The 25,934-nt window shown below is 50.3% G+C and overlaps 1 protein-coding gene across 2 annotated transcripts in view; it reads right to left on the bottom strand.

Moving 5' to 3' along the window:
• Window positions 1-25,934, bottom strand: part of STK10 (serine/threonine kinase 10) — a 120,636-nt gene that overhangs the window by 43,769 nt on the left and 50,933 nt on the right. Inside the window, exons 1-6 of one of the 2 annotated variants that reach the window (XM_044229501.1) lie at window positions 24,062-24,066; window positions 23,777-23,825; window positions 18,923-19,072; window positions 4,698-4,770; window positions 3,548-3,742; window positions 2,892-2,973 (exon numbers count right to left, since the gene is read on the bottom strand). In XM_044229501.1, the coding sequence (XP_044085436.1) occupies window positions 2,892-2,973; window positions 3,548-3,742; window positions 4,698-4,770; window positions 18,923-19,072; window positions 23,777-23,822 (546 nt within the window). In that variant the 5' untranslated portion in view covers window positions 23,823-23,825; window positions 24,062-24,066. Of the gene's footprint in view, window positions 1-2,891; window positions 2,974-3,547; window positions 3,743-4,697; window positions 4,771-18,922; window positions 19,073-23,776; window positions 23,826-24,061; window positions 24,067-25,934 lie in introns of those variants that run through there. The other variant, XM_044229492.1, reaches the window with a different exon arrangement.

The raw sequence follows: 25,934 nt of genomic DNA, 5'->3' as shown, positions 1-25,934 counted from the left end.
CAGAGGGCACTCGGGTGTGGATGTCCACACGGGGGCAGAGAGGAAGGGGCTGGCTGCGGACACCTGGGGCAGGTGGAGCAGTGTGGGCTACAGGGGAAATGTGGCCGTTGCTGCAAACCAGGTGGGACCCTCGAGGTGAGCAAAGACTTGTGGGGAGAGGTGCAGCTGGTGCACTTCCACGGTGATCAGTCGCAGGGAAGAGGAACAGAGGGAGGATGCTACAAAGGAGTGACCAGGGAGAAGGGAAGACACCAGGAATCTATGGGGGACCAAGCGTTGACCGTGGCAAGGGTGAGGATCAACTGTGGCTGCCATGGCTGGGTCCCCAGGAGCAGCCTGGAGCCAGCCGCCGGGTCCAGTGATGTGAGTCACACATGACCCTGACATGAACGGCTGGGACACCTCGTGATAGGCTTACAACCAATTCAACAAGTGTCCCCGGAGCCCCTGAGTGATAGCCACTGTGCTAAAAACACGGCACATACAGAACCTCATTTACCCAGACAATTACACCAAGGGAGCACAACCCACATCTCACAGATGAGGAAACTGAGACACAGAGTGAGAACGACTCCTAGTCCGGGTGGTCAAGCATGACCCCAGAGCCCGGGTCCCTGATCGCTATGTGACAAGGTCCCCCAAATCTCTGTGCAAATGAGGAGATGAATCAGAAACCAGTGTCAACTCACAGCATGAGGTGCTTGAGGAAGCTCCGGAAGCAGGCAGAAACAAGGGGCATGAACAGCTCTGCAGGGGCACTGGGAAGCCAAGATCTGGAGGCCCCAACCTGTCACTCAAAGCCAGATGATCTCAGGCAGGCCATGCTCCCCCTCCCCACCGCCCCCTCTGCCCAGAAATAAAGAGGCACAAAAACAAAGCTGGCAGCAGCCTAAGCCCTGAAAGGCATTTTTTTTGTATCTCAAGGGATCACTCCTTTTTCTGCAACCCTTTCTGTCTTGCACTAAGAATCCCCTGGCAGGACATTGTTTGCAACTATGTAACAAAAATTCCTGTCTCTGGCTGAGGCTCTAGGGCTGCCACGTGGGGACAGAGGACAGCTGGTCTCTTCCTGGTGGAATGTCCTGGATGGCCTAGAGGCCGGATGTAGCAGGCCAGGAGGCGCCTGCTTACAGGAAACAATTGGCCCCAAAAGGCTTGGAGCTCCAGCTTCTGACAGTGATGGCCCGCCCCCTCCTCTGGCTTCCCCACCAAACACTGCCATTCTCAGAATATAAGGCCTCTGATACTCCGGACGTTTGCAATTCAAAGCATCATTCGCTGAGCACAGCCCAGGGAGGTTAAGCTAAGCACTCTATGGTATCTTTGCACTTAACCCTCACAACGACCCTGTTAAAGGAGGGGCATGACCATTATCCCCATTTCAGAGTGAGATCTGAGTCACAGAGATGTGAAGCCAATCTCCCAGGGTCTCACAACCAATATGTGGCAAAGCCAGGATCTGAACCCAGGACTCTCCAGCCAAAGTCCACACCCACTCCATCACTGCGCTGCACATGCCAGAGGGGAGCTGGAACCTGGAATACCAACCAGGGCCCTGTGCCTGGCACACAGTAGGTACTCAGGAGAAGCAGCTGCACACAAACAAAGACTCTGTGCTTGGCGTGGCTGCTTCTTCCTTTCTTCCCAACACATATCAGACACCATGAATCACTGGCGTGGAAGGATCACAGTGGGCAAGGTGTGGAGGGGCAGCCCCTCCCCAGAACCCAGGCCCACTTTCTCCTGTTCTCCCATCAGTGTTGTGTTGACGGCATGGGGATAGCGACTAAAAGGCCTGAGGACAGGAGGACAGGTGGTGTGTGCCACTTTCAAAGCATGAGGCACCAGCCAGGGTAAAGGGCAACTCCCAGCTACCTCCAGTATTTCAAGAAGCTTCAAGGAAACCATCAACCCCTTCTCCACACAAGGGCCAGAGATTCCTCACACAGTAGCCAGAGGGGCCCTGAGAAGTACAGGTCGGATGCTGTGTCCCTTGTCCAACCCTCAGGGGCACCCCACCACACAGAGGGTACAGGGTACACCACACAGAGGGTATAGCTCAAGTCCTGGTCTGGGCTTTCGAGACCCTGCATGACCCCACATGACCCTACGCAGCCTGACCCTTTCTTGCAGAAAAGAGTGAGCACCGCAGCCTGCCTGTCCATCTTTGAAAGGCCAACTGCCCACTGGAAACCTGGGTTCAGGGAGGGGGTCCACCATGAATGGACAACTATGGCCCCCTCTGCCTCAACTGTGTACACAGACAATACTGTTCCCCCTGAGCATGCGCTCTCCTTCTGGAAGCCTGCATCCTGCTGCAAAGCATCTGAGTGAGTATATGGGGGTGGGGTGGGTATGCGTCCTCTTGGGGAGCACACACCCCGAACTTCTCTGATCTCTGCCCTCACCCTTGGCTCCGCGCCCTGACCTCCTCACTCCTCCCAATCATGCTTTGCCTCAGCTGCCCAGCCCCCCCTCGCCTCGCCCCTCAGCCCCCTCTGGGTGTCTGCTCACACAGAGGGCTTCCGTGCCCTCTTCTTATCAGAGAGCCACCCTCGCAGGCCCCACCCTTCTGAGTTGTTTCCTTTCTCCCCGGAGCCCTTGTCTCCCTGCCATGGGCGCTTATCTGCTGTCTGTGCCCCATCTCCCCCCGAAGAACGTAAGTGGTGTGAGGACAAGCTCTGGGGGAGCTGCCTTCATGACGGCCGTCTCAGTCCAAGAGCCCAGGGAATATCAGCTGATTAATGAATGACTCTTCTGGCCATCGCCTGGGTTGGGGAGCAACACACCCAGCTTCCAGGTCATGGGTGAGCTTGCCCATCTTCTGTGTGCAAAAGAAGGGCAGGGCAGAGGGGGCAGGCAGCCACCCCAAGGACAGGGCAGCCACGTACCTCCAGGAGCTGTGCAGCACTGGGCCGGGTCTCCGGGTTCTTATCGAGGGCCGTCTTCAGGAAGTCGCGGAACTCCACAGACCTGGGGGGGTGGGCACAGGTGGTGGCAGTCAGCTCAGAGTAGGGCAAAAACTGAGAAAATTCCCGAGTCACAGACTCTGCTCTCCTGGGAGTCATGTGCTTCCCCGACACAGCCCTCAAAAGACAAAGGGTGCCTTCATGAGCAAAAGCAGCGAAGGCGACAGGGCTTTCGAGATGACCTTCTCATCATAAACATCATTGTACAGATGGGGATATGGACATCAGCGGAGCAGGGATTTGCCCGAGGCCACAGAGCAAAACAGAGAAGCAAGGGGGTTTAAGTCTGAGCCCCCGTTCCCAGCCCAGGGCTTCCCCCAGGCCCGATTAGGCACTTCCTCCCATAGTGGCATCCGCCTTCCTGGCTCACACAGTCTGCGCTGACAGACAGCCCATGTCAGGAGCACAGAGGACAGGAAAAGGAATGGAGGACACAGGTGGCTTAGAAAGGCCAGGAGACCCCCAGGCCTAGCAGGACCAGGAGAACCCTGGCCCTCCACCTGCCCAACCCCACATGTCTCATGTCCCAGGCCCACTGGCCACGCAGCAAATACCCTCAGGCAGGCCTTGCTCCTTACCACTTGGAAGGTGAGAGCAGCGTGGGGGGATCCGACTTGGCAATCTTGAGCAGGACCCGCATGGGGTTGAGCTCATGGTGCGGGGGCTCAATCTGGGCCATCTCAATCAGAGTGATGCCCAGGGACCAGATGTCAGCTTTGTAGTCGTACGGGGTGTCCTTCATGGTCTCACACATCACCACCTCAGGGGCCATCCTGAACCAACCAAGGACAACAGAGGGCTAAGAACCTGGCCTCCCCAGGCACTTCTCAGAGATTCAGGGTCAGGGGCCACCACCAGCCAGTGTCAGAGAGTTGATGGCACTCCCAAATCACGATGTGCATTAGGGTCCATCCTACTGTCTTCCTTACGATGGTCTTCACTTGGAAAGATGCCTTCAGGAAGGGGTCCATGGCCATGTCCGGCTGCAGTTCCCGATGTCTGCCACGAGATGGCAGCAACAATCCAGAACACAGAGTCCTGGGGAAGGGGCGGGTGGAGGCAGAGGGGAGGGTGGCCCGAGACCAACTGGGGGCACAGGTGGGCTGAGAGAATACAACTGCACAGAGAGAAGGGATGGGAGAGAACAGGAGAAAGAGGAATAAAAGGGCAGAGAGAGAGAGAGAGAAAGGGTGAGTAATAAGCAAGCAAGAAAGGAGCTTAACTCCCAAGTGAGAATGCATGTGAAAAACAGAAAGTAATTAGGTATGAAACTGAAAGAGTTTTCATGGTTTTTTTGTGTGTTTGTTTGTTTTTTTAAGTAATAGTTTTGGAAAAGAAGGAAACACAATGGTCTAGAGAAGTCCAGAGAAACTTCACAGGAGGGTAGGAATTGTTCATCCTCACAGTCCCAGCCCAGGGCCTCCCATTCAGTCTGTACTTGTTGAATTAAACAGGAATTGAACCATTCAGGTGTTCTTAATGGAGCATTTTCTATATGTATCTTCCCACTTAATGCTCATAACAACCTGTGAACCCTGATTTCGTAGAGGAGGAAACTGAGGCACAGGGAAGCTAAGCAGCTTGGCCAAGATCACAGCACTCCTGAGGGCTGCCGCCAGGAGCCCTTGCTGCTGTCCTCTCTTCTCTACAGCAGTCCCAGGTCACCTCGGGGAGTCTGAGGTTCGACCTTCAGTCCACCATTCCCATTCCAGAAACTGCAAGACTCACCAGTAAGGCGTTCCTATGAAAGAATCTCGCTTCTGCAGAGTTTTCAGATTCTTGGCAGACACACCAAAGTCAGCTGCAAGACAAAAATCAGACAGAGTATTCATTGGACATTCCTCCACCCACAGCCCTGGGGTGTGAACTCGGAGACAGACGTTCCAAATCAATTAACAGGTACCATTTCCTACATAGCTAAGTTCTGATCATTAAAAACAGACCTACTGATATAAAGATATATAGAGACACGCACCTTCCTTCCTGCTAATGAGTATAAATTGAAGAGCCTTTCAGGAAAGCAGTTGGGCAATAAATCGCAAGAACCTTTCAAGTATCCACACTCTTCTGATCCCGCAATTCCAGATCTAGATAGTTACCCTAATGAAATCATCTTAAACATAAAAACAGTTTGCAGAGTGATGCTCATCGAAGAAGCACTATTGTAATAATGACCAATTTTTTTAAAAAACCTAATTGTTTGACTTTCAGGGAGTGATTTTAATCAGCAATAATTATGCCTTGGATGGTCACTGGCCATCAAAACGTTTCTGCAAAAAGCTGAGAGGGTGATTTTAAAACTTTATATTCAATATATAATATATTCTGTCTTTTCCAAAAGGGATCTAAGCTGGCATATCAAGCAAGTGCGCACGCACACCAAACACATACACACACAGGAAGATGAACCAAGAAATTGAGAGGTAAGAAAGATAAAGGGTAAACAACTGAACAGATTAAGAAAAATGGGATGTGTGGCCACATGGCCGTATTTTATTGGTATTATTGAAGTATTTTTATTCAGTATTTTAACACTGAATTATACGTATTTAATACATGTCAATATTAGGGGTGCTTGAGCAGCTCAGTCGCTTAAGTGTCCAACTCCTGATTTTGGCACAGGTCACGATCTCAGGGTCATGACATCAAGCTCCGTGCTGGGCATGGAGTCCACTTAAGATTCTCTCCCTCCCCTTTACCCCCGCCAAGGCAAAACAAAACAAAACAATCGATAGTAAGCATTTAGTACGTATTTAATATATCAAATTAATATTTAACATGTATTTAAATGTTATAATATTCAACACAATATTAAAATACTGTATTTATATACTTCTTAGGTTAAGTAGGAAAGGGGAGGATGCCAGTTGAACATATGGTATGGTCCCCATGATGCTCCCTCCTCAGAGAAAAGGGCAGAGATCTACGTGAACCAACTTGGAAGAAATATGCCAACTTGCTAAACTGGCTACATACGGATCATGAGACCAGACAAGGTTTCTTCTACTTTTCTCAATTTTTTAAATTTACCATGATGAACACGTACAACTTTCAGGAATGACATAAATAAAATGTATCTTCAAACACACCCAACACTACCAGTCTTCCTTCACATGCTCACTACTACGAGAAGAATCCAATGCCACGAAGAGTAATCTCCAATTCCTGTCTTCAAGGGTAAAGTTTCATTTTTTAAAAAATAGAAATAAGCATATTTAGTGTCATGTTTTCAAAAAACATTCCAACTAATAAGTTAAGATAAACTTTTACGTGGCAGAAAAACAGGTAAGTTTCATCTTGATTAAAAAATAAATTCAGGGGGAGCCAGGTGGCTCAGATGGTTAAGCATCTGCCTTTGGCTCAGGTCATGATCTCCAGTGTCCTGGAATCACACCCTACATGGGGCTACCTGCTCAGCAGGGAGTCTGCTTCTCCTTCTCTTTCTGCCCCCTTACCACACTCATGCATATGCTCTTTGTAATGAACAAATTTTTTAAAAAAATAATTTTAAAATAAATCAGTACAAAAAGTCAGGAGAAGGGCAGGGCACCTGGGTGACTCAGTGGGTTGAGCATCTGACTCTTGGTTTCAGCTCAGTTCATGATCTCAAGGTCATGAGACTGAGCCCATGTAGGGTTCCATGCTCAGCACAGAGTCTGCTTGGGATTCTCTCTCTCTCCCTCCCCCTCCTAGGGTGCTCTCTCTAAAATGAATAAAATCGGGCATCTGGGTGGCTCAGTGGGTTAAAGCCTCTGCCTTCGGCTCAGGTCATGATCCCAGAGTCCTGGGATTGAGCCCCACATCAGGCTCCCTGCGGAGCAGAGAGCCTGCTTCCTCCTCTCTCTCTGCCTGTCTCTCTGCCTACTTGTGATCTCTGTCTGTTAAATAAATAAAAATAAAAATCTTTTTAAAAAATGAATAAAATCTTTAAATAAATAAATAAGAATTCAGAAGGAAGCAACATCTTGAGCAGACTGGTGATGCTTAATGCAAAAAGTTGCCAAGCCACATAATTACCAGCCCCCCAGGAAGCCTCCATCTAGCTAGAAAGGAGCTGGCCGGAAGCACAGATCTAGGACACCGGCTGTTCTGGAGTGCTTGAATCAGACCAACTGGTTCAAACCAGGAAGGAGCACAATGCTAAGAGGGGGGCCTGAATACCAGAGAACCGGTTCGAGTCTTGGCTCTTCTATTTCACTGGTTCATTCACCTGTTCACTGGGGTGCCTTCCAGAGCCAGACATTAGCCAAGAGCGAACCAAGTGAACCAAGGCCTTGCCCTTGGGCAGCTCAAAGTTTAGTGGTGCAAGCAGATAGCCATCAAACACCAGTTAATCTCTATTCCTAACTGTGTAAGAGGGGAGCACAGGGACAGGAGAGTCCACAGTCAGGGAGGTGAGACAGTGCAGGGAGGGAGGGAGGGCTTGGAGGAAACACAACTGAGGGCCTCCACACTGTTCCTTCATTCAACATATATTAATTGAACATCTATTATGTCCAGGCACAGTTCTAAGCACAGAGCTGAACCCAAATCTCCACCCTCATGTGGCTTTTACTCTAGCAATGAAAACAGGCCCTCAACACACCCCCATGTGATTCATGGTGGGGGCAGGGGCAGATGGGTGGCTTTTTTAAACAGGAGGTCAGGATCTGGGGAAAGATATTTCCAGACAGGGATAACAATCTGGTGGAAGGGCCTGGAGGGGCAGGGCAACGTGACTGGAGGGAGGGGAGGCAGAAGCAGTTAAGTTGGAGACAGGCAGGGGTCAGGACAATTAGCAAACCTCCAACCTTCAATATCCCTGTGTGTGACACACGGGTGGTGATACTAGCAGAATTACTTTGCAGGGTCACCATGAGGATTAAAGGACACTCAGAAAGCACTTGGCCCCAAGCCCTGCTCCTGGTAAATGCTCTGGCCATGGGGCAGGTGAGCTGGGAGAATTTTAGGCTGGGGCATAGCTACGGCTCCTGGGAGCCGTCAGGAAAACTGGTCTCTAAGCCCAGTCCCAGCTAACTAGATAGCAGCAGATGACGGGCCCGGGAGGACCATCTGGCCCAGGGAGGGACCAACAGCTGCTATAGAGGGAGGTACAAAACCAGGAAACCCAGACGAGAAACTGGCTCTGTGGCTGACTACCTGGGAGGCCAGGACGAATCACGACCCCTCTGGGTTCCTGGAGAAGAATGGCGGTGCCTGGCTCACCTCCTTCCTACAGGGCCTGGGGCCCACCTTCCCTGCAAACACCAGTAAGCGCTGGCCCTGTCATCCCAGGAAATCTGGAAACAGCAGTGACTGCTTCTCAGACCCAGCATGAGGCTCCCAGGAGGGAGGCAGGAGCTGCCACTCCCCCATCAGGGTCTCCAATCCCTGCCTGAGAAGAAAGAGGAAAAGCAGAAACCACCAACTTTCACAATGACACACAGTTGGTCCCCCAGGCCCCTCCCAGCCAGCCTTTGGGATAGCTGCTACTTCTCCCTTCTGCCACACAAGATCGGGCCCACCCAGGCAGCTCCTCCCTGCAGCAATGGACCTCAGGCTCAGGGAATGCAGTTTGGACAATTCAAAAGGGGTTCCCCCAGGCAGTCTGTTCTAATAAAAATACTCCTCTCTCCTTCTCCCATTTTACAACAAGAATTAGAAACAAGGGCAGCAGGTGGGTGGGGGGTGTTTCGTAAATTATCACATCCATAAGGAAAGGGTCCATTTCTGCCTTGTCCACAGCCACTCCCTCCGCACCACATGGGGCCCATGGAACACTGTTCCCAAATGAACGACCAAATACATGAACTGCCAGACTTTTGCTAGACCACCTTTGAAGTCTAGAAGAAAAGAACACTGGCTTTTAAGAAATATGTTTGACAGAAATTCTCTCTCTAGAAATAGATCCTCCAAGCCAGATGATAACATACATGGAAACTTACAAAAGCATTATTTGAAAGAGTCAAAAAATTGGAAGCTGCCAAGTTGTTGCTAGAGCTCAGCTGGCAAATGGTTAAATGATGGCACAGTTCAGCCATGAGCCATCAGGCAGCCCTTAAAAAGAATGAGGTTGCATGCGTGTGTACTAATGTGGGATGCTATCCCTAGCATGTTGCCCGGAACATGCTGTTGACTAATCGATGCATATGATAGAAGGTAGAGTGTGATGACAGTTGTCTTTTGAAAGAACGACGTATGCACACCGTGCGAGCAGACCTGCACACACAGAAGAGGGGTTGTGAGATTACACGTCAAACTTAATATATTGTCACCAACTCCCCGGAAGGAGGATTTTGGTGAGCACACCAAGGGGGTCTTACATTTTTTTACCTTTAGACACTTTTATTCTTTTTTTTTTTTTTTTTTTTGACAGATAGAGATCACAAGTAGGACAAAGAGGCAGGTAGAGAGAGAGGAGGAAGCAGGCTCCCCGCTGAGCAGAGAGTCCAATGTGGAGCTCAGGATCGTGACCTGAGCCGAAGGCAGAGGCTTTAACCCACTGAGCCACCCAGGCGCCCCGAGACACTTTTATTCTTTAAAATATTTTTGATACGGATGCCTGGGTGGCTCTGTCGTTGAGCCTCTGCCTTCGGCTCGGGTCAAACCCCGCGTCGGGCTCCCTGCTCTTCGAAGAGCCTGCTTCTCCCTCTCTCACTCCTCCTGCTTGTGTTCCCTCTCTCGCTGTCTCTGTCAGACAACTAAATAAAATCTTTAAAAATATATACTTTTTTATAAAGAGTACTACTGCCTTTCTGGTTTAAGAAGATGAAATGCTTGTAGCAAAAGTTCTTCGGGTTTGTGGGTTTTTGTTCTTGCTTTTTGAGTAAAACCCAGTGGGAGCCAGGATGTGGTGAGAGCACCTCGCACTTGCCAGGGGGTGAGCTGCACACGCTGGATGGAAGGCACACTGGCCGCAGCGGAGAGAGGAAACCCTGAAACACGGCACACACCCAGCCAACACTTCTAACAAACACTGCTGTTTACTGAGAAGTGAGCAGGCATACAGTGCTGCACAGATGTCCGCCCGTCACTTCGATCCTCCCCTGCATATCATTTTGTATATCATCAGCCTGCATATCCCTATGCATGTCGTTTACAGCCGTGACCCTTTGGGAGTACATTATTACAGGGAAGATTATTACTCCACCCCCTTTTTTTTTAATAAAACATTTTATTTTATTTTTTTAAATCTTTTAATTTTTTAATAAACATATAATGTATTTTTATCTCCAGGGGTACTGGTCTGAATCACCAGGTTTACACACTGCACAGCACTCACCATAGCACATACCCTCCCCAATGTTTATAACCCCACCCCCCTCTCCCAGCCCCCCTCCCCACCCTTTTTTTTAAGGTAGTTTTGTTTTGTCTTTTTTCGGACACAGAATGAGAGAGAGAGAGAGAAACAGAGATCGAGAGAGCACAAGCAGCAGGCAGAAGAAGAGGGAGAAGCAGACTCCCTGCTAAGCTGGGACCCCCCCACCCACCCACCCAGATGGGGAATCAATCCCAAGACTTCAGGATCATGACCTGAGCAGAAGGCAGATGCTTAACCGACCAAGCCACCCAGGTGCCCTATTATTCCTCTTTGACAGATGAGAAGACTGAGGTTTAGAGACGTTAAGGAACTTGTGAACTGTCACCCAGCTCTAAGGACAGACAGGACGTTGAATCTGTGCTCTTTACCACTGCCTGGTCCTCCGTACACAGAAAAAAACACCGAAAGGGGGCCTACAGGGTGCATTCTCGCAACATCGGGAGTGACTTCTATTTCCTTCACTGTGGGTCTTATTGCAAACTGTCTGTATGACTGTATCTATCTATATACTCACTTATATATAGTTTCTTCCTGTTATCAAGGCAATGCTGCTTATAAAAAATTCAAACATTTACAGATGAGAAAGTCTCCATAATCCTGGTAGATTTAAACATTTATAAGTTTGCTGCATATAGCTCCAGATTTATATAAATAAAAGTGTATGTGTAAATAAAAATACTTTTTAAAAATGAAATCAGATTAAACCTGCTATTTTGCAGCTGTGTTTTGTCCCTTCATGTATACATATACATTTTTGTAAGAGATTACACATTTTCTACAATTTAATTTTCAATAGCTAAAGAAGATTCCATTGTACCATAACTTATTTAATTAATCCTCTACTGGAGTAAATTGGATCATTTCTCATTTCTTACTGTTACAAATATTGCTGCACTAAATATCTGCACATATTTTCCTATACATGTATAAATACCATATTTTACTTTCATAATTAAAAATTACATACATAAGAACAATTATATATTACACACATACACAAGGCTGTGAATTTAGAATATATGCAGATATGTAACAAAATCTCTCATCTGTCCCCTTAACTGTAGACCACCAAAAGAATCCAAGAGGAGCCTTTTCCCAGATAATGTCAAGCTAGTTAAGGGCAAACCACTGTCCAATAAGAGTTCTGTACCCCCCTGCCCTCCTGGACCCTCCACCCCAGGCCAGTGAGTCTGTAGGCCAGCGTGGGTAGGGAAACCCTGGAATTCTAAGTCTGAGAACCTTCTATATGGTCCCCAACCAGGGATGGTACCTATGATCCAAGACCTGTTTGAAAGGGAATTGGGGGGGGTGGTGTGCACCTGGGTGACTCAGTTAAGAGTCTGCCTTGGGCTCAGGTCATGGCTTCAGAGTCCCAGGATCAAGCCTCACATCAACTACCAGCTCAGCAGGGTGTCTGCTTCTCCCTCTCCCTGCCCCCTGCTCACACACATGCTCTCACATGTTCTCTCTCAAGTAAAAAAATAAAATTTAAAAAAAAAAAAAAAAAAGGAAAAGGAATGGGGGCCGTCTGGTCGTCACAATGAAGGGGAGTGCTGCTGCCATATAGTGGGACAGAGCCACCGACACTGCGCCTCCCAAGGCAAAACACTATCTCATCTAAAATGCCAGCAGTGGCCCTGCGGACCAACACAAGCCAGGGTCCTCAAGGGACCCACCGGGGAGCGAAGCGTAGAGAGGGTGTGGGGCCTACTGACACGGAGGTGGGGATGGGAGAAGGCAAAGGCTCCGCTCCCCAGCCCTGGAAGCCCATGGGCCCTCTTCCTCTGGATTACCACGCCAGCTCATTAAGAGGGAGGATGCACCAGGGCTCCCAAGGGACTTCTCTTAATTATCAGAACGGTCTGCCTTCCCAGGAGTGCCATGGAAACGGTCCGTGGCAAGGAGGCGAGAAGATTCTGAGACCAACTGCTTCCTATCTCTGAGCCTCAGTCTCCCCACCTACTAAAGACATCGCATCTCTGGCCAAATAGGAGACTGACCCAACTGCTCGACTTCTCCATTTCTGTGTTCATTTTCTCCTGTTGTTTAAACACTCGTGACCATTACAGAGGCCCCCGTTTTCCCGCTCACCCCTCAGCCCCTCAGCCCCCCAGCCCTCCTGCTTCACTCTCTCCCCTCTCCTACAGAACCCTGTCTTTTTCTGGTATGTTCTCCCTCAGTCACACATTCAGAACTCTGTTCTTGCTTCCAACAGGCCACGTCAATCTAAGTGGATAACAACTTGTTTTTCAGGCCAGTACAAATCTTCTCACCCTCTGGAGAACCATCGACCCACCCCAACCACGCTGCTCCACGGAGAGAAAGAGGGAGCAGCTGGGCAAGGCTTCCATCTTGCTACCCAACCCCGCCTTCCTTCTCAGGGAGCGCCACGAGCTGGGCCAATCAGAGAAGCCCTCCTTACTGGATCACGTTGATTGGTCCAGAGATCTTCACCTACGCCAGGCTAAGCCAATCAGAGTACTACACTGGGATTACGGACTCCAAGACCTAAAATGGTGAGGTTCAGTTGGTCCTGCAGGAGGTGATCCTGAGAAAACTTAAACTAGCCCCTGCCAGAAGCTCTGGAAGGCGGTCCGGTCTGAGAGCCTAACCGACATGCACGGAAGGGCAGACCAGAGAGTCTTTTGTGTTCCAGGGTCCAGCTGCCCTGGATGCCCAGCTGTATTGCTTCACCATCACAGTTCCGTGTATCATACATGCACATTTTCTTGTCTGCCTTAAATCACAGAAGACTGGTTCTTATCACTGGCACCAAGAATCTAAAATAGAGTAATGGTTAAGCACATGGGCTCTGAAGCCAGATGCACTGGTCTGAAGCCTAAATGTGCCTCTTACTGGCTGTATGATTTGGGTTTAAGCTAACATCTTTAAAAAAAAAAAAAAAATGCCAGATATCCCACATCTGTAAAATGTTACGAGTGGTCTTGAGGACTAAGTGAATCTCTATATTATCAAACACTGGCTCAGTTCATGGCAGCCAGAGTGAAAGAACCAGGACACCAGGACGCCGGCAACAACACACAGGAATTCTGGGGTGGGGGTCAAAGTGGGGGTGAAAGGCAGGTAACTGGTCGCTGCCAGGCCCACTTGCCAGGCCTCCTGTGCACCAAGGGGACTTTGGGAATTAGGAACCCTCCAGTAAATAAAACAAAAAGTAATGGCAATGCTGGAAGCTGCTACTGATCTGAGCACCTTCTATATGCCAGGCTCTGTGCAGGGCTTTGTGATTTTTCGGCCAGTCCAGACTTCTGCTGGGGACTTGGAAGACCCCTAAAGTAAAATTCACCTCCCATTTTCAGAGACGCACAGCTGGGGAGAGGAACACAGGTTCTCTGGAGAACAGGGAACATTCTCTCTCATGGCAGCTTCTCTGAGACATTCCTAGGCCCAACATCGCCCACCTCTCTGATGTGCTGGACACCCACAGACACTTTGCATACACTAACTTGTCACACCAACTCTGTGAGCCAGGAACGATTACCACACCCCTGAGTTTGAGAAGTCGAGGCTCCAAAGTCTTAAGTGACTGCCCAAGGTCCTCTAATGCGAAGTGGCAGATTCAGGACAAGAGTGCAGGTCTTCAGACTTCAAAATCCACCCTCCAACTTCATATCCCAACCGTCCCAGGGCAGCAGACTCTCTTCCCTGCTCTCCACACCAGTGCATTCCTACCAGTCATCAGGAACTGCTTCACGTCCACTCAGAGCTAGAACTTGAGCTTTACTTGGCAACTATCAAATGAATCTCAGGGAAGTCTGATACCCGTGCCAGTCCTGTGTACACTCTCCCTAGTGGTCACAGTAGCCCTGTGAGGCGAAACTGCTGTTACACCCATTGCACAGATGAAGAAACTGAGGCTTGGGTATTAAATATGTTTCTCCAGCTCAAAATGGCAGAGCCAGGATTTGAACCAGGCTTGTGTGTGTCTAGAACCCCCGCTTTGCTCAGCTCACCCTGCCGCTTCTTCATTCTATGTCCACTCCAGGGAGCAGCACAGCTACTGTCTCCAACGAGGTGACTCCCTTACTTGGGAGAAAGATCTGCTATCCCTGAGTTATATAAAGACATGGGGCAGGGGGGCTCAGGGGCCCAAGACGGTTCCAAGACACTAGGAAACTGTCACCCTTTCCCCCAGGCCTCCTCCACTGCTCCGTCAGGCTGCACATCCCAGGCCCAAGGGGGACGGGGGATTTTCCAAAACAGAACAACAGGCCTCAGCAGGCCTGCACCCCACCACTCCCAGAGCTCCGCAGAATTGTGTAAATACTCACACTCAACTCTCTCTGAACTTTTTTCCTTTCTGATTGGCTTCCTGGTTTTCTCAACTACATATGCCAAGTCATTTGGAAACCCGATGCACCCATCTGCTTCCATCCCACCCGCTGCTAAGCTCTGAGTGAGATTCTGGAGTCTGCTCAGCATGTCAGCGCCCTCCAGATTTAGGGGGTGTTTAAGGGGGGCATGGAAATGGGAAATGAGCACCCCCAGGGATATCTCAGCCCAAGGCTGCTGGGCCCCTCCCTCCATCCCTGTTCCTGCCAGGGCTTCCCTGCGCTGACTGGCTGCTCCTGACCGGGGTTTGCTGTGTTCTGCCTCCTCCAAGTGATAAGTTCTTGAAGGCTGAGCTGAAGGTTTCCTTTGAATCCTGCAGATTCGAAGGGATTCTCTTCTCTGCCCCCCCATATACTCCCTGAGCCTAAAGGCTAGGCAGTCCCCAACCGGGCCCCTCCCCGGCCACCCACACTCTACCCCTGAAGGAGCCTGTCCGTGGGGGCTGTGGAGTCAGGAAGACCTGAGGCCCAACCCTGCTACTGCTTCTCAGTGGCCTCTTCTGGGCTGGTAGAGTCCCTACCCTCCCCACACCCCTGCCCAATACCCCTGGAGTGCCGACTGAATGAGGTGCCTAGAAAGTGCCTCCTCTAATGGCTGGCACCTAGTGGGGGCTCCATAAACCCAATAAACATGCACTACTTGTATTATCAGTCCCCCAAAATACCCTGTTTCTCATCTCCGTGCCCCTGCCCACCAGGCTTCCTCTTCCTGGTCTCCCCTGTCCAATCTGGTTTACCTGGCAAATACTTATCCACCTTTCATAACTCAGCTCAAACTATCCTCCCCTCAAAGTCTCTTCCAAACCCAAACCTCCAAGCCCAGGTTCTTGGAAGAACAGATCAGCCCTCTCCCTACACTCCCTACCCCAGCACCATCTCCCTCCCCAGCCCTGAGGCTCCTGTCTACCTCCCCACTACCTGAGAACTCTGAAGGAGCAGAAGGACTAGGGTCTCATTCCCCTGCCTGCCCAGCACAGGGCTTGGCACACAGCAGACACTAAAGAAACAATAGTAAATTACAGCTGGGCTTTACAGAGGGCTTTACACATGTACTTTCTTGTAACTGGCCTCCTGACCCTGTGACAGACATTCTATCATCACTCTCATTTACAGATAAGAAAATGGAAAAACAGCATGGTTAAGTGACTTTTCCAAGGTCACAGACCTAGAGGCAGACTTGGGATTTGAACTCTGAACTCTGACTACAGAGTGCATGCTCTTAACCATTCCCGGTGAAAGAATGAACAAGGAGGGAGAACAGCCACATGGATGTGAGCTGAACCCCAGAAGGCACAGACCCTCCATGTATCAGGGTTTCCAGTCTTCGGGACACAGAACAGAGTGCGACCCTCTTATGCCCGAAATGAGAAACTTCTTCATACTGCTGGTTTCAAGACAGAACCAACCATACCCTCTGGACGACAGAGCATTTCTAACAAGCTCCCAGCTAATGCTGATGCTGCTCTTTGGATAGTGGGGGGTGAAAGCAGTGCTTATCAAAGTGTGTCCCCATTATCAGCTGCAAGTGGGAGCTTATTAGAATGCAAGTTCTGGGGTGTCTGGGTAGCTCAGCTGATTAAGCATCCAACTCCTAATGTTGGCTCAGGTCATGATCTCAGGGTCCTGGGGTCGAGCCCTGCATCAGCCTCCTTGAGATTCTTTCTTTCCTCTCCCTCTGCCCAGACTTTGGTCCCAGCTCATAAAGAAGGAAGGAAAGAAATGTTGAAAAAAAAATGCAAGTTCTGGGGTGCCTGGGGGGCTCAGTCAGTGCAGCATCCAACTCTTGGCTTCAGCTCAGGTCATGATCTCATGGGTGGTGGCATGGAGCCTACGACCGGCTCCACCCCCAGCAGGGAGTCTGCTTGAAGATTCTCTCCCTCTGTGTCTCCCCCAACATGTTTTTTTTTTTTTCTCTCTCAAATTGATAAATAAATCTTGAAAGAAGAGGAGAGGGGAGGAAAGGAAGGCAAGTTCTTGGGCCCCACCCCAGACAGAAACCCTGGGTTATACCCAGCAATGTGAGTGTTGGGGCCTCCAAAGCACTAAAATGTACTAAATCTGAGAACCTACCAGCCTTGCATACATTTTGTACGGCCCAGCCCTTCCCTAACCCATCCATCCGCTCCAAGTACACACGGAAGTGAGTGCACTGATGTGGGCCGTACCTGAGAAGTGAGCCAGTGGCCCTAGGAGCAGCCCTGGCTCTGTCCTTGCTTAGCTCTGTGACCCAAGGCAGGTCCCCACCCTATCTGAGCCTCAGAGCCCTCCAAGCAAGGGTGTTGGGAGCTGCCCTCTTGCAGGGGAAGATGTCCTTGATTGTACTGTACCATTCTGTGCCAACCCTCATGCCCATCCTTGTAGTCCTCCCTCACACAGATTCAACACTGGTGCAGTTTGTCATAATTCTTGACAGAATTCAAATGTTCCTCAAAGCCACAAAGGTTCCACTAGAGGAATGACAACAGTGACACTCCGATGTTGGAAGGACAGGGTTGAGGTGCGGGGGCGTGCAGATGAATGAATACTTTAGCTACCAGGAATTACTAGAAAATAGAGTGGAATGCAGTCCAACTGGTAAATAAGAGCGTATCCTCTTCTCTGCCATTAATACCACTGCCAACACCTCTCATACATCCTCCTCCCACTGGCAGAGACGCAGACCTTATCTGGTATGACCACCAGGGCCAACAACTAGATAATGAGATTGGAGGTACTTCCTGGTTTTCCCCTCTAAGCTTTCCTGTACTATGTAAATTTTATTTAATAAACCTTCATTATATCATGGGTCTGTTGCGGCTGCACAAATAAGAGAATTAAGGATGCCGAAAAAAAAAAAAAAATAAAATAAACCTTCATTATTTTTTCATCATACAATAAAAGTCATTACTTAAGGGGCTCCTGGGTGGCTCAGTGGGTTAAGCCGCTGCCTTCAGCTCAGGTCATGATCTCAGGGTCCTGGGATTGAGTCCCGCATCGGGCTCTCTGCTCAGCAGGGAGCCTGCTTCCTCCTCTCTCTCTCTCTACCTGCCTCTCTGCCTACTTGTGATCTCTCTCTGTCAAATAAATAAATAAAATCTTTTTAAAAAAATCATTACTTAAGAAAAAGCATGACAAGCACATTATTTATCAATGCAAGAGGAAACATGAAAAGAGTTAAAAGTGTCATCCCTGGAAATGGATGGGGAAAAGTGGTGGTGGGAGCAAGGAAGCATGTGTGTGTTATTTTGGTAAAAAAAAAAAAAAAAGTATAGGGACGCCTGGGTGGCTCAGTCGGTTAAGCGTCTGCCTTTGGCTTGGGTCATGATCTCAGGGTCCTGGGATGGAGCCCCACATCAGGCTCCCCACTTGGCAGCATGTCGGCTTCTCCCTCTCCCTCCATGACCTCTATCGTTCTCTCTCTCTCTAAGTAAATAAATAAAAATTTTTTTTAAAAAATTTTCTTAAAGTATGAGAAACACAAAACTTCTGACACCTGCTACAACACGGATAAACCCTGAGGAGAGGACGCTGAGTGAAATACACCAGACACCAAAGCACAAATGACTGCACTTACATGAGGTCCCCAGAGCGGTCAAAATCTGACAAAGAAAGCAGAATGAACGCTGCCAGGGGCTGGGGCTTGGGTGGGGCTGAGTGTTTAATGGGGACAGTGTTTCCGTTTAGGATGATGGAAAGTTTCTGGAGATAGATACTGGTGATGGTTCCCCAACAGCGTGAATGTATTTAATGCCCCTGACCTGTGTCCTTCAAAGCTAAGACGATACATTTTATATGTATTTTAAAAAGCTCAAGTCTGATGTACTATTTTCTATTTGTGAATGGAGGCGGGCTCATCCCTCTGTCCATTGCGCTCACTCAAATTCTCTTGATCATTAGCAGGACCAAAAGGGTCAGACCAGCACCTCCCACAGTGTAAGCCAGCCTTGCAAGCCAGCCTCACCAGCGGGATCCCTGTGTGGCAAGGGGCTGTCCTGTGCACTGCAGGACATCAAGTATCACTTGCCCCTACGCACCAGATGCCAAGAGTCTCCCCTGGCCCTAGCTGTAACAAACAAAGATGGCTCTAGACACTGCCAAACATCCCTGGGGGACAAAATCGCTCTCAGTTGAGAACCAGTGGGTTAGACTGAGCCAATGGGAACAGTCTGCGCTCTGTGGTCCAGGGCAGGTAAGACAGCCTGGGCCAGCATGGGAGTGAGGATCTCACACATACTCCCTCCTACCCGCAGAGACCGGGCTGATGACCCCCAGCAGGCACCGTGGGGTCTGCCTTCCCATCCTCACCCACAGACACCCCTTACCCAGCCTGATGTCTCCCTCGAGGGTCATCAGCACATTGCCAGCTTTCAGGTCCCGGTGGATGATCTTCTTGCTGTGCAGAAAGTTGAGGGCTTCTAGCATCTGGCGGCAAACCACCTGAATCTGGGGCTCCGTGAGGCCTCTGTCTAGCTCTGGAAAAAGAGGAGAACCACTGTCAACTCAGCACACACTGCAGGCAGGCTGCATGTCAGGCTCGTGCCAGGTCCAAGAAATACAAAAGCAGCAAGCATCACGGAGCACTGACCGTGTACCAAGTTCACTTCCAAACACTTCCCATGTTACCTATTTTGTCCTCATTGTCACCCTATGGAGCAGGCATGGTCATTACCTCGGTTGACAGATGAAGAAGCCAAGGTTCAGAGAGATCAACACACTTGCTCAAGGTCACATAGGTAGAAATTCACAGATCTCAGATTCAAGCCAGCCAGCCTGCTTCAGAGCTCAGGTTCATCAACGAAACCCTTCCAAGACGCAAGATCCCTTCTGCAACCGGGCAGTGAGGGGAAACTCACTCCGTGTCAGGCTCCATGCTTGGCGCAGGGACACTGAGAGGGGCATGGGAATGGTGAGCCAAGCTCAGAACAGAGTGGGATTTGGATGGGGGCTGGGGACAGGCAGGCTGGGCAGCAAGCCCTTCTGCCTGGGAATGAGCAGGCTCCCTAGAAGAAAGGGCATTCAAGCTGTGTCTTGTAGGAAGAACAGGAGTATGAGAGGCGGAAAGGTGGGGCTAGGGCATTCCAAGTCATTCCAGGCCATTCCAGGTCAAGGAAGCAGCAGAAGCAAAGGCCTGGAGGCTGACACGGGCTGGTATTGAAGAAATGTGTGCTGGCGGCTGGTGGAACTGGGAGGTGAAGGGCTGGTGGGAAGGCTGTCGTCAAGAGCCTCTGTGTGCTGGTCTGGGAGACACACGCACAGCGGCACATCCCAGTGTCCGCTTAGAGACCCTTAGGGCCCTTCTCTGAGTGGGTGGGGGGCACAAAGAGTTTTCCACACAAGGGGCACTGCATGTGCAAAGGATCCTTTTTGACTGAAGGGGAAGGTAAGGGGAAAGTGAATTGAGGTCAGAGGTCGGAAGGGCCTGTGTAGAACCTCAAAGGCTATCTCTGAAGGCTACGCTTTAATTGAAATGCAATGGGCAGTCTAGGGGAGGCTTTCTAAGCAGGCAGAGACAATCTGATCCTTGCAATTAAGAAATTCTCCTTAGCGGGGTTGAGGGAAGAGTTAGCAGTGGAGCAGGAGCAGGCGGGGAGCTCGGCCAAGGGCCGTTGGTCGTCCAGCCAAGGCTTCGGAGAGGAAGCATTCCCCACCCAACGGCTGAGGGAGGTGACAATGACAGAAGGGGCACTGAGTGGGTGGAGAGAGAGGGAGGGCATGAGAAGACTCAAGGTCCACACCCTGAGCTCACTGACCTGCTGGTCATCGTGATTACTTAGTGCTTGTTTCCATCAAGCTACCTGTGCTGAAGTGAGCCTCCACTGCTCTGCCGGTGGTGTCCTCGGGCTGCAGGCTCCAAGGCCAGCCAGCCAGGGCACTGTTGCCAGACCTCCCCCTGACTAAAAGAGCACTCCCCCTTCTGTCCCCTCCCACTACCACATCTGGCCAGAAATCCTCCAGGACAGATCCCGCAGGCTTGGGGAAAATACACCAGACAGGCTGGAGAAGCCAGCAGCATTGCCCTGGGAAGCCTGGCCCCACACCCTACCAAGGGTCCCTCTCTGGGGTCTACATAACCCCTGTCCCTCCCTGTGGCGTCATCCTTAACTCCCATGTCCCCACAAACCATGGACAGACTCAGACCCGTGGGGGGGCCGCATCAGGACCACCCAGTCTGAGCCTGAACAGAGGCGCTGCCCCTTATTAGCTATACGGTTTCTCGAAAGTGCTCCACACATCTGGGCCTTCATCTAATCCGTAAAATGGGATGCTGACAAGCGAGGTAGGCAGGGCTCTAGCCATAAAGCATGGTCACTGCTCAGTACAAAGGACCGTCAGTAAGAGGGAATTACTGTTACGCTGGTCCTGAGATTATGCTAGATTCTCTGCAATTCTTTTAGATGTCTAAATGTGACTTGCTCGTGGCTGATTTCTCTACATAAATGAAATCAGATAAGCACAGTGGTGGGGGGGGGGGTGCTGCTGATGGTGATGGCCCCAGGGTCACCATTCTCTGAGCCTTTAGCAACGGACCAGGCATGGAGCTAGAGACTCGATGCATTCTTTGATTTAATTTTCACAGTGACCCAATACAGTAGGGTAGTAGGCCTTTTTTAAGCCCAGTCTGCTGTGATATAATTCATTGACAGTAAAATTCATTTTTGTTTAGATGTACAATTTTACGAATTTAGACAAACATATCTAATCACGAAACTACCACCAGGATTCAGATACAGAATGTTTCCATCACTCGCCCAAATCTGTGTGTGATCAACACTTCACCCCCATCCCCAGCCCCTGAGCTGTCACTACTTTGATTTCTGTCCCCATTGTCTTGCCTTCTCTAGAATGTCTTATAATTGGAATCATACAGATAAGTTCTTCAGATTAATTTTTGATTACACAGCAATAAATGAATATTTTCTTTCTATTAAAAAAATCTGCAACACTGCAGATGAATCCTACGCCTGTTTGAAACCCCAGCCAGTCCCCCCGACAAACCCTGCTCCTCCAGAGGAGGGCTGAGAGCCAAATGTTTAAGAGCTGGCAAAGTAAGGCCAAGCAGATCAGAGCAAACACTGGGTATTAACTAACTACAGGGGCCATACAGTAACACACTATGCGTATTCTCCTCATCTAGCAAAGGGGCCAGCCCAGCGCCCCACAGCTACCCCGCAGAGGAACCTAGAATGAACCCCAGGTCTCTTGGACCCCAAGCCCAGGATCATCACTCTGTGTGACTCTGCAGTGATGGGGAGATACTAAGGGCAGAAGGTCCCTCTAAGCAGGGCAGGCATCTGTGGGTGAGTCCATTCCTCATCACATAGCTGCAACCAGGGCCGGGTCTCATCTTGTCAGGTCTCCCCATCCCACCTTCTCTTCTTCCACTTGACTTCTAGAATGCTGGTGGCGATGTTCCTTTAACCGCTGCCACCAATAAGGAGAAAACCACCTGGGGCTGGAGCAGTCAGATCTACCAGGAGAACTGAAACAGGGAGCAAGAGAGTAAAAGCGCCTGCAGGCTGAGCCACAGCTCATTCATAATTAGTGGGTCCTGCCCCACTTATGAATGAGGTCAAGGACTTGGTATGTATAAACGCCTCTTCCATCTCTGACATTCTCCCGCAGGCCTCACTGAGCTAAGCTGTACACTTGAAGAGGCCGAAGCTGCTACGCAGCTCCCACTCGCCCTTCTTTTTTAGTATCTGAACACATGGCCACCCAGCAAGAAGACCACATTTCCCAGCCTCTCTTCCAGCTATGTGCTGTTCAGATGTGCCAATGAGATGTAAATGGAAGTGTCATGTGGGGCTTCTGTAACAGCTCTTGTAAAAAGTGGAAATGGGGTGTGTGTTTGTCAAGTTGGCCCACCCTCCCTTCTTCTATCCTGCTGTTTAGAATCCAGATATGATTGCTGGAGCTCCTACAGCCACCTTGTCACCATGAACAGAAAGCTATCATGAGAATGGGACCAACACAGAGAAAAGTGGGGCCAAGAGTTGGAGAAAGAAACGAAGTTCTTCTGAGAACGTTAAACACCCCCCACAACAAAAACAAAATAAACAACAACAAAAGAACTCCTAGATCAACCTATGCCTGAAGCCAGAAACCCTTGAACTTTTTAGTTATATGTGCAAATAAATTCCCCCCCCCACATCTCCCACCTTTTTTCCCCACTAAACCAATTTAAACATTCTTTGATCACCTTATAACAAAGAGTCTCAACTCATACAAGACCACCATTTGTATTTTGTTAAATTCTACCTAGAACAATGAAAATCTTCAAAGGCAGTCTCTGCTGAGAGAAGGAACACCCAAAGGCCATATCATAATTACTCACATCCAGTCACCCACCATCACCACCTCCCCAAGACCCCTGGCAGTGGTAAGGGGCCCTGCAAGGAAGGCCAGCATTTCCATAGCTCTGGGAAGGGCTGCCACAAACCCAGGAGATTCCTGAGAGAACTCGGGGGAAATATAACAAAAGAGTGGCTGAATGGTTCTATGTTATACAGAAAACCTCCCCTCTCCAGAGCCGCCTCACAAGCCTGGGCCTGCCTCTCAATGTTCTGGGGCCCCAGAACCCTGGCCTCTCCTCACTCACTGCCCATCAGGCCAGCAAGACCCAGGCTCCCATCTCAGTCCTGCTATGGGACTCTCAGCCAGCCCCTTAACCCCTCTAAAGTGTCAATCTGGTCAGGAATAAAATAGAAACACTTGGATCCTGTAAACGAAAGGACCCACCAGTCTCTGTCACATGGGGACTATTCACAACTGTTCAAGCTTGTATGGGATATCAAAACCCAGTAACATCCCCATTAAGCTCTTATAATGGGTGGGGAGCCCCATTTTTCAAAGAACCTCCCTCAGGTGTCTCATTTTTACCTCCTAAGGGTGCTGTGGGGTGGGGCACACCCATCTTATGGCCAACAAGGCTTGAGGGGGTGAGTGACCAGCTCAAGGACACAAGGCCTTCTTTTCGAACAGGAAGAGCTGGTTTTCTAATGAGCACCTGCGTTCTCTCCAGGAACCAAGCCCCTGCTTCCAAAAGGGGACCGAGCATAAAGGTACTCAAACAGGCCATGTGACTTGCTGGGGAGAAGGAAATGAAAGACATCAGTCCCAGCCTAGGGCCCCAGAGCCCACCCCAGCACCACTGCACTGGATCAAGGAAGACTCACCCAGCATGATGGCGTCGACGGCTCCCCCAGGACAGAACTCGATCATGATCTGCAGAAGACACAACGCAAAGTAACAATGAGCGGGGCACACAGCCCAGGATCAACCCCAGTCCTGGCAGGATCAGGCAGCACCCAATGCCCTGGCTCGATGGCCTCTCCTCCTCCTGCCCCAGGGCCTGTCCAGTCTATACTCCCCTAATCTGACCCCAACCCACACAGGAGGCTCTATAATCCAGAGCTGTTGCTGAGCATTTTTCTGGAGGAAAAAAAAGTTGCCATGGAAACCCACAGCTACCACAAACAGCATTTGCCACCAGACCTGCCCCCTCCCTGCTCCTCCGTACCCCCCTCCTCCTGTGTCCCCACCTGCCAGCTCCCCACTTCCTAAGCTCCATAACCAGCAGTTTCAGAGGACCCCTCTGCCCACATCCAAGCCAGCTGAGCCCTCATGGAATGCAAGCACCCATCCCTTGCCTCTCCTCCATCTTCTAGAGGCAGGGCCCTCGCTGGCTTGGAACGGCACCTTGAAGACCAGCTCAGTGCAGAAATCCAGGCCCAGAAAGGGGATGGGATTGACCAAGGCCACAGATGATTTAGTGGCAAGTCCTGCACTAGAAAGGTTTCTTAACTCCCCCGGTCATTCATTTATACATGCGTTCCTTCACTCATCACACACCCAGTAGGTAGCAGGCCCCAGAGAACAACCAGACCTAGGCACTCAAGGGCTCCCAGCCCCGCACAGGGGCCACAGAAGGACAAGAAGACTGCAAAGTGCCATTGGTGCCAAGTCAGGGCCCCCTCTCTGGCTCTCTCCCATCCTCGCTCCTTCTCGCTTACCCTGAGCTCCTATCACATGTGCAAAGATGCTGTTTCTTCCTGAGATGATGGAAGCAAGCAGGCGGGGAAGGGCAAGAGCCTCACCAAATACAGCACACATTCCTGAAACCTTCTCCCACTTCCAGGCCCTGGCCCTGCTTGCTCGCAAAGTCCCTCCAAATTCACTTGGCAGAGGCAGGCACCGTGCAGTGGGGCCCGTCATTCTCGCAATGGGAAAAGAAAATCGCAGCCATACCCACTGGGCCAGAGCCGCTCTCCAGCCAGAGGAGGGAGGAGTGGCCTCAGTGTTTCCATAAGTCTCCATCTTGTGGCAGACCTTCCAGAGACTTCCCGGCAATGTAAAATAGGGAGGCAGTGATGGAGGGCTGGACCCAGGTCCCAGGCCACCGTTCGCTAGCTAGGGCTTTGGGCAAGTGACTTCAATGGAGCACATTTTCTCAGCCAGAAGATGCGGCCGCTGATAACATGGCTTTTAACCGGGCCCCACCACTGGGCTATATTTGGGGAATGGGCCACATCTGGATGCAAGAAACCATAGTAGGTCAAGAAGGGGGCCATGGATAGGGACATCTGGGTGGCTTAGTCAGTTAAGCAGCTGCCTTCGGCTCAGGTCATAGTACCAGCGTCCTGGGATCGGGTCTCACATGGGGCTCCTGGCTCAGCGGGGAGCCTGCTTCTCCCTGTGCCTGCCTTTCCCCCTGCTTGTGCTCTCCATAGCTCTCCCTCTCTGACAAATAAATAAAATCTTAAAAAAAAAAAAAAAGAGGGGGTCAGAGACTTTAGGGTACAAGATACTGGGGGTAGCAACATAGGGCGGGGCCTCCAGGAGACAGGCCTGCACTCTGTTGCAGGAGGCTCCACGCCAGGGGAGAGAGCCACGTACGGGACACTGCCAGCTCTCACACCACCTCCTGCCAGGAAGGAAGGATGTGGCCTCTGAGGCGCCCAGGGTGACTCCAGTCATGCCTGGCCAGTACTCCCCAGGAACTTCTAACACTGCAGTGACCCTGGAAAAAAGCCATCAGAGATGATTAATGTCCTACAACCCAGAGCAGTGAGATGAGGTATTTCTTTTTCCCACTCACTCATTCATTCATTCATTCATTCATTTACTGTTTCGTTTCACCAACCACCAACCAACTAGACATGTTCCCAGCGGTCAGGGAACAGACGTGACCCAGACAGAGGCACAGACCTCTTGCAGGACTGCCTCTTGTTCTGCCTTTCAACAATTCTCAGCTCCAGAGGGGGAAAAAAAAAAAAAATCCTACAAACTACTAGAAAAGTCCAGCCCCAGCCATGAAAGGCAATGTGGAAAAGA

Source organism: Neovison vison, chromosome 1 (genome assembly GCF_020171115.1).
Source record: "Neovison vison isolate M4711 chromosome 1, ASM_NN_V1, whole genome shotgun sequence".
In the NCBI taxonomy this organism is placed as follows: Eukaryota; Metazoa; Chordata; class Mammalia; order Carnivora; family Mustelidae; genus Neogale; species Neogale vison.
This window is presented reverse-complemented; position numbering and strand designations above follow the sequence as displayed.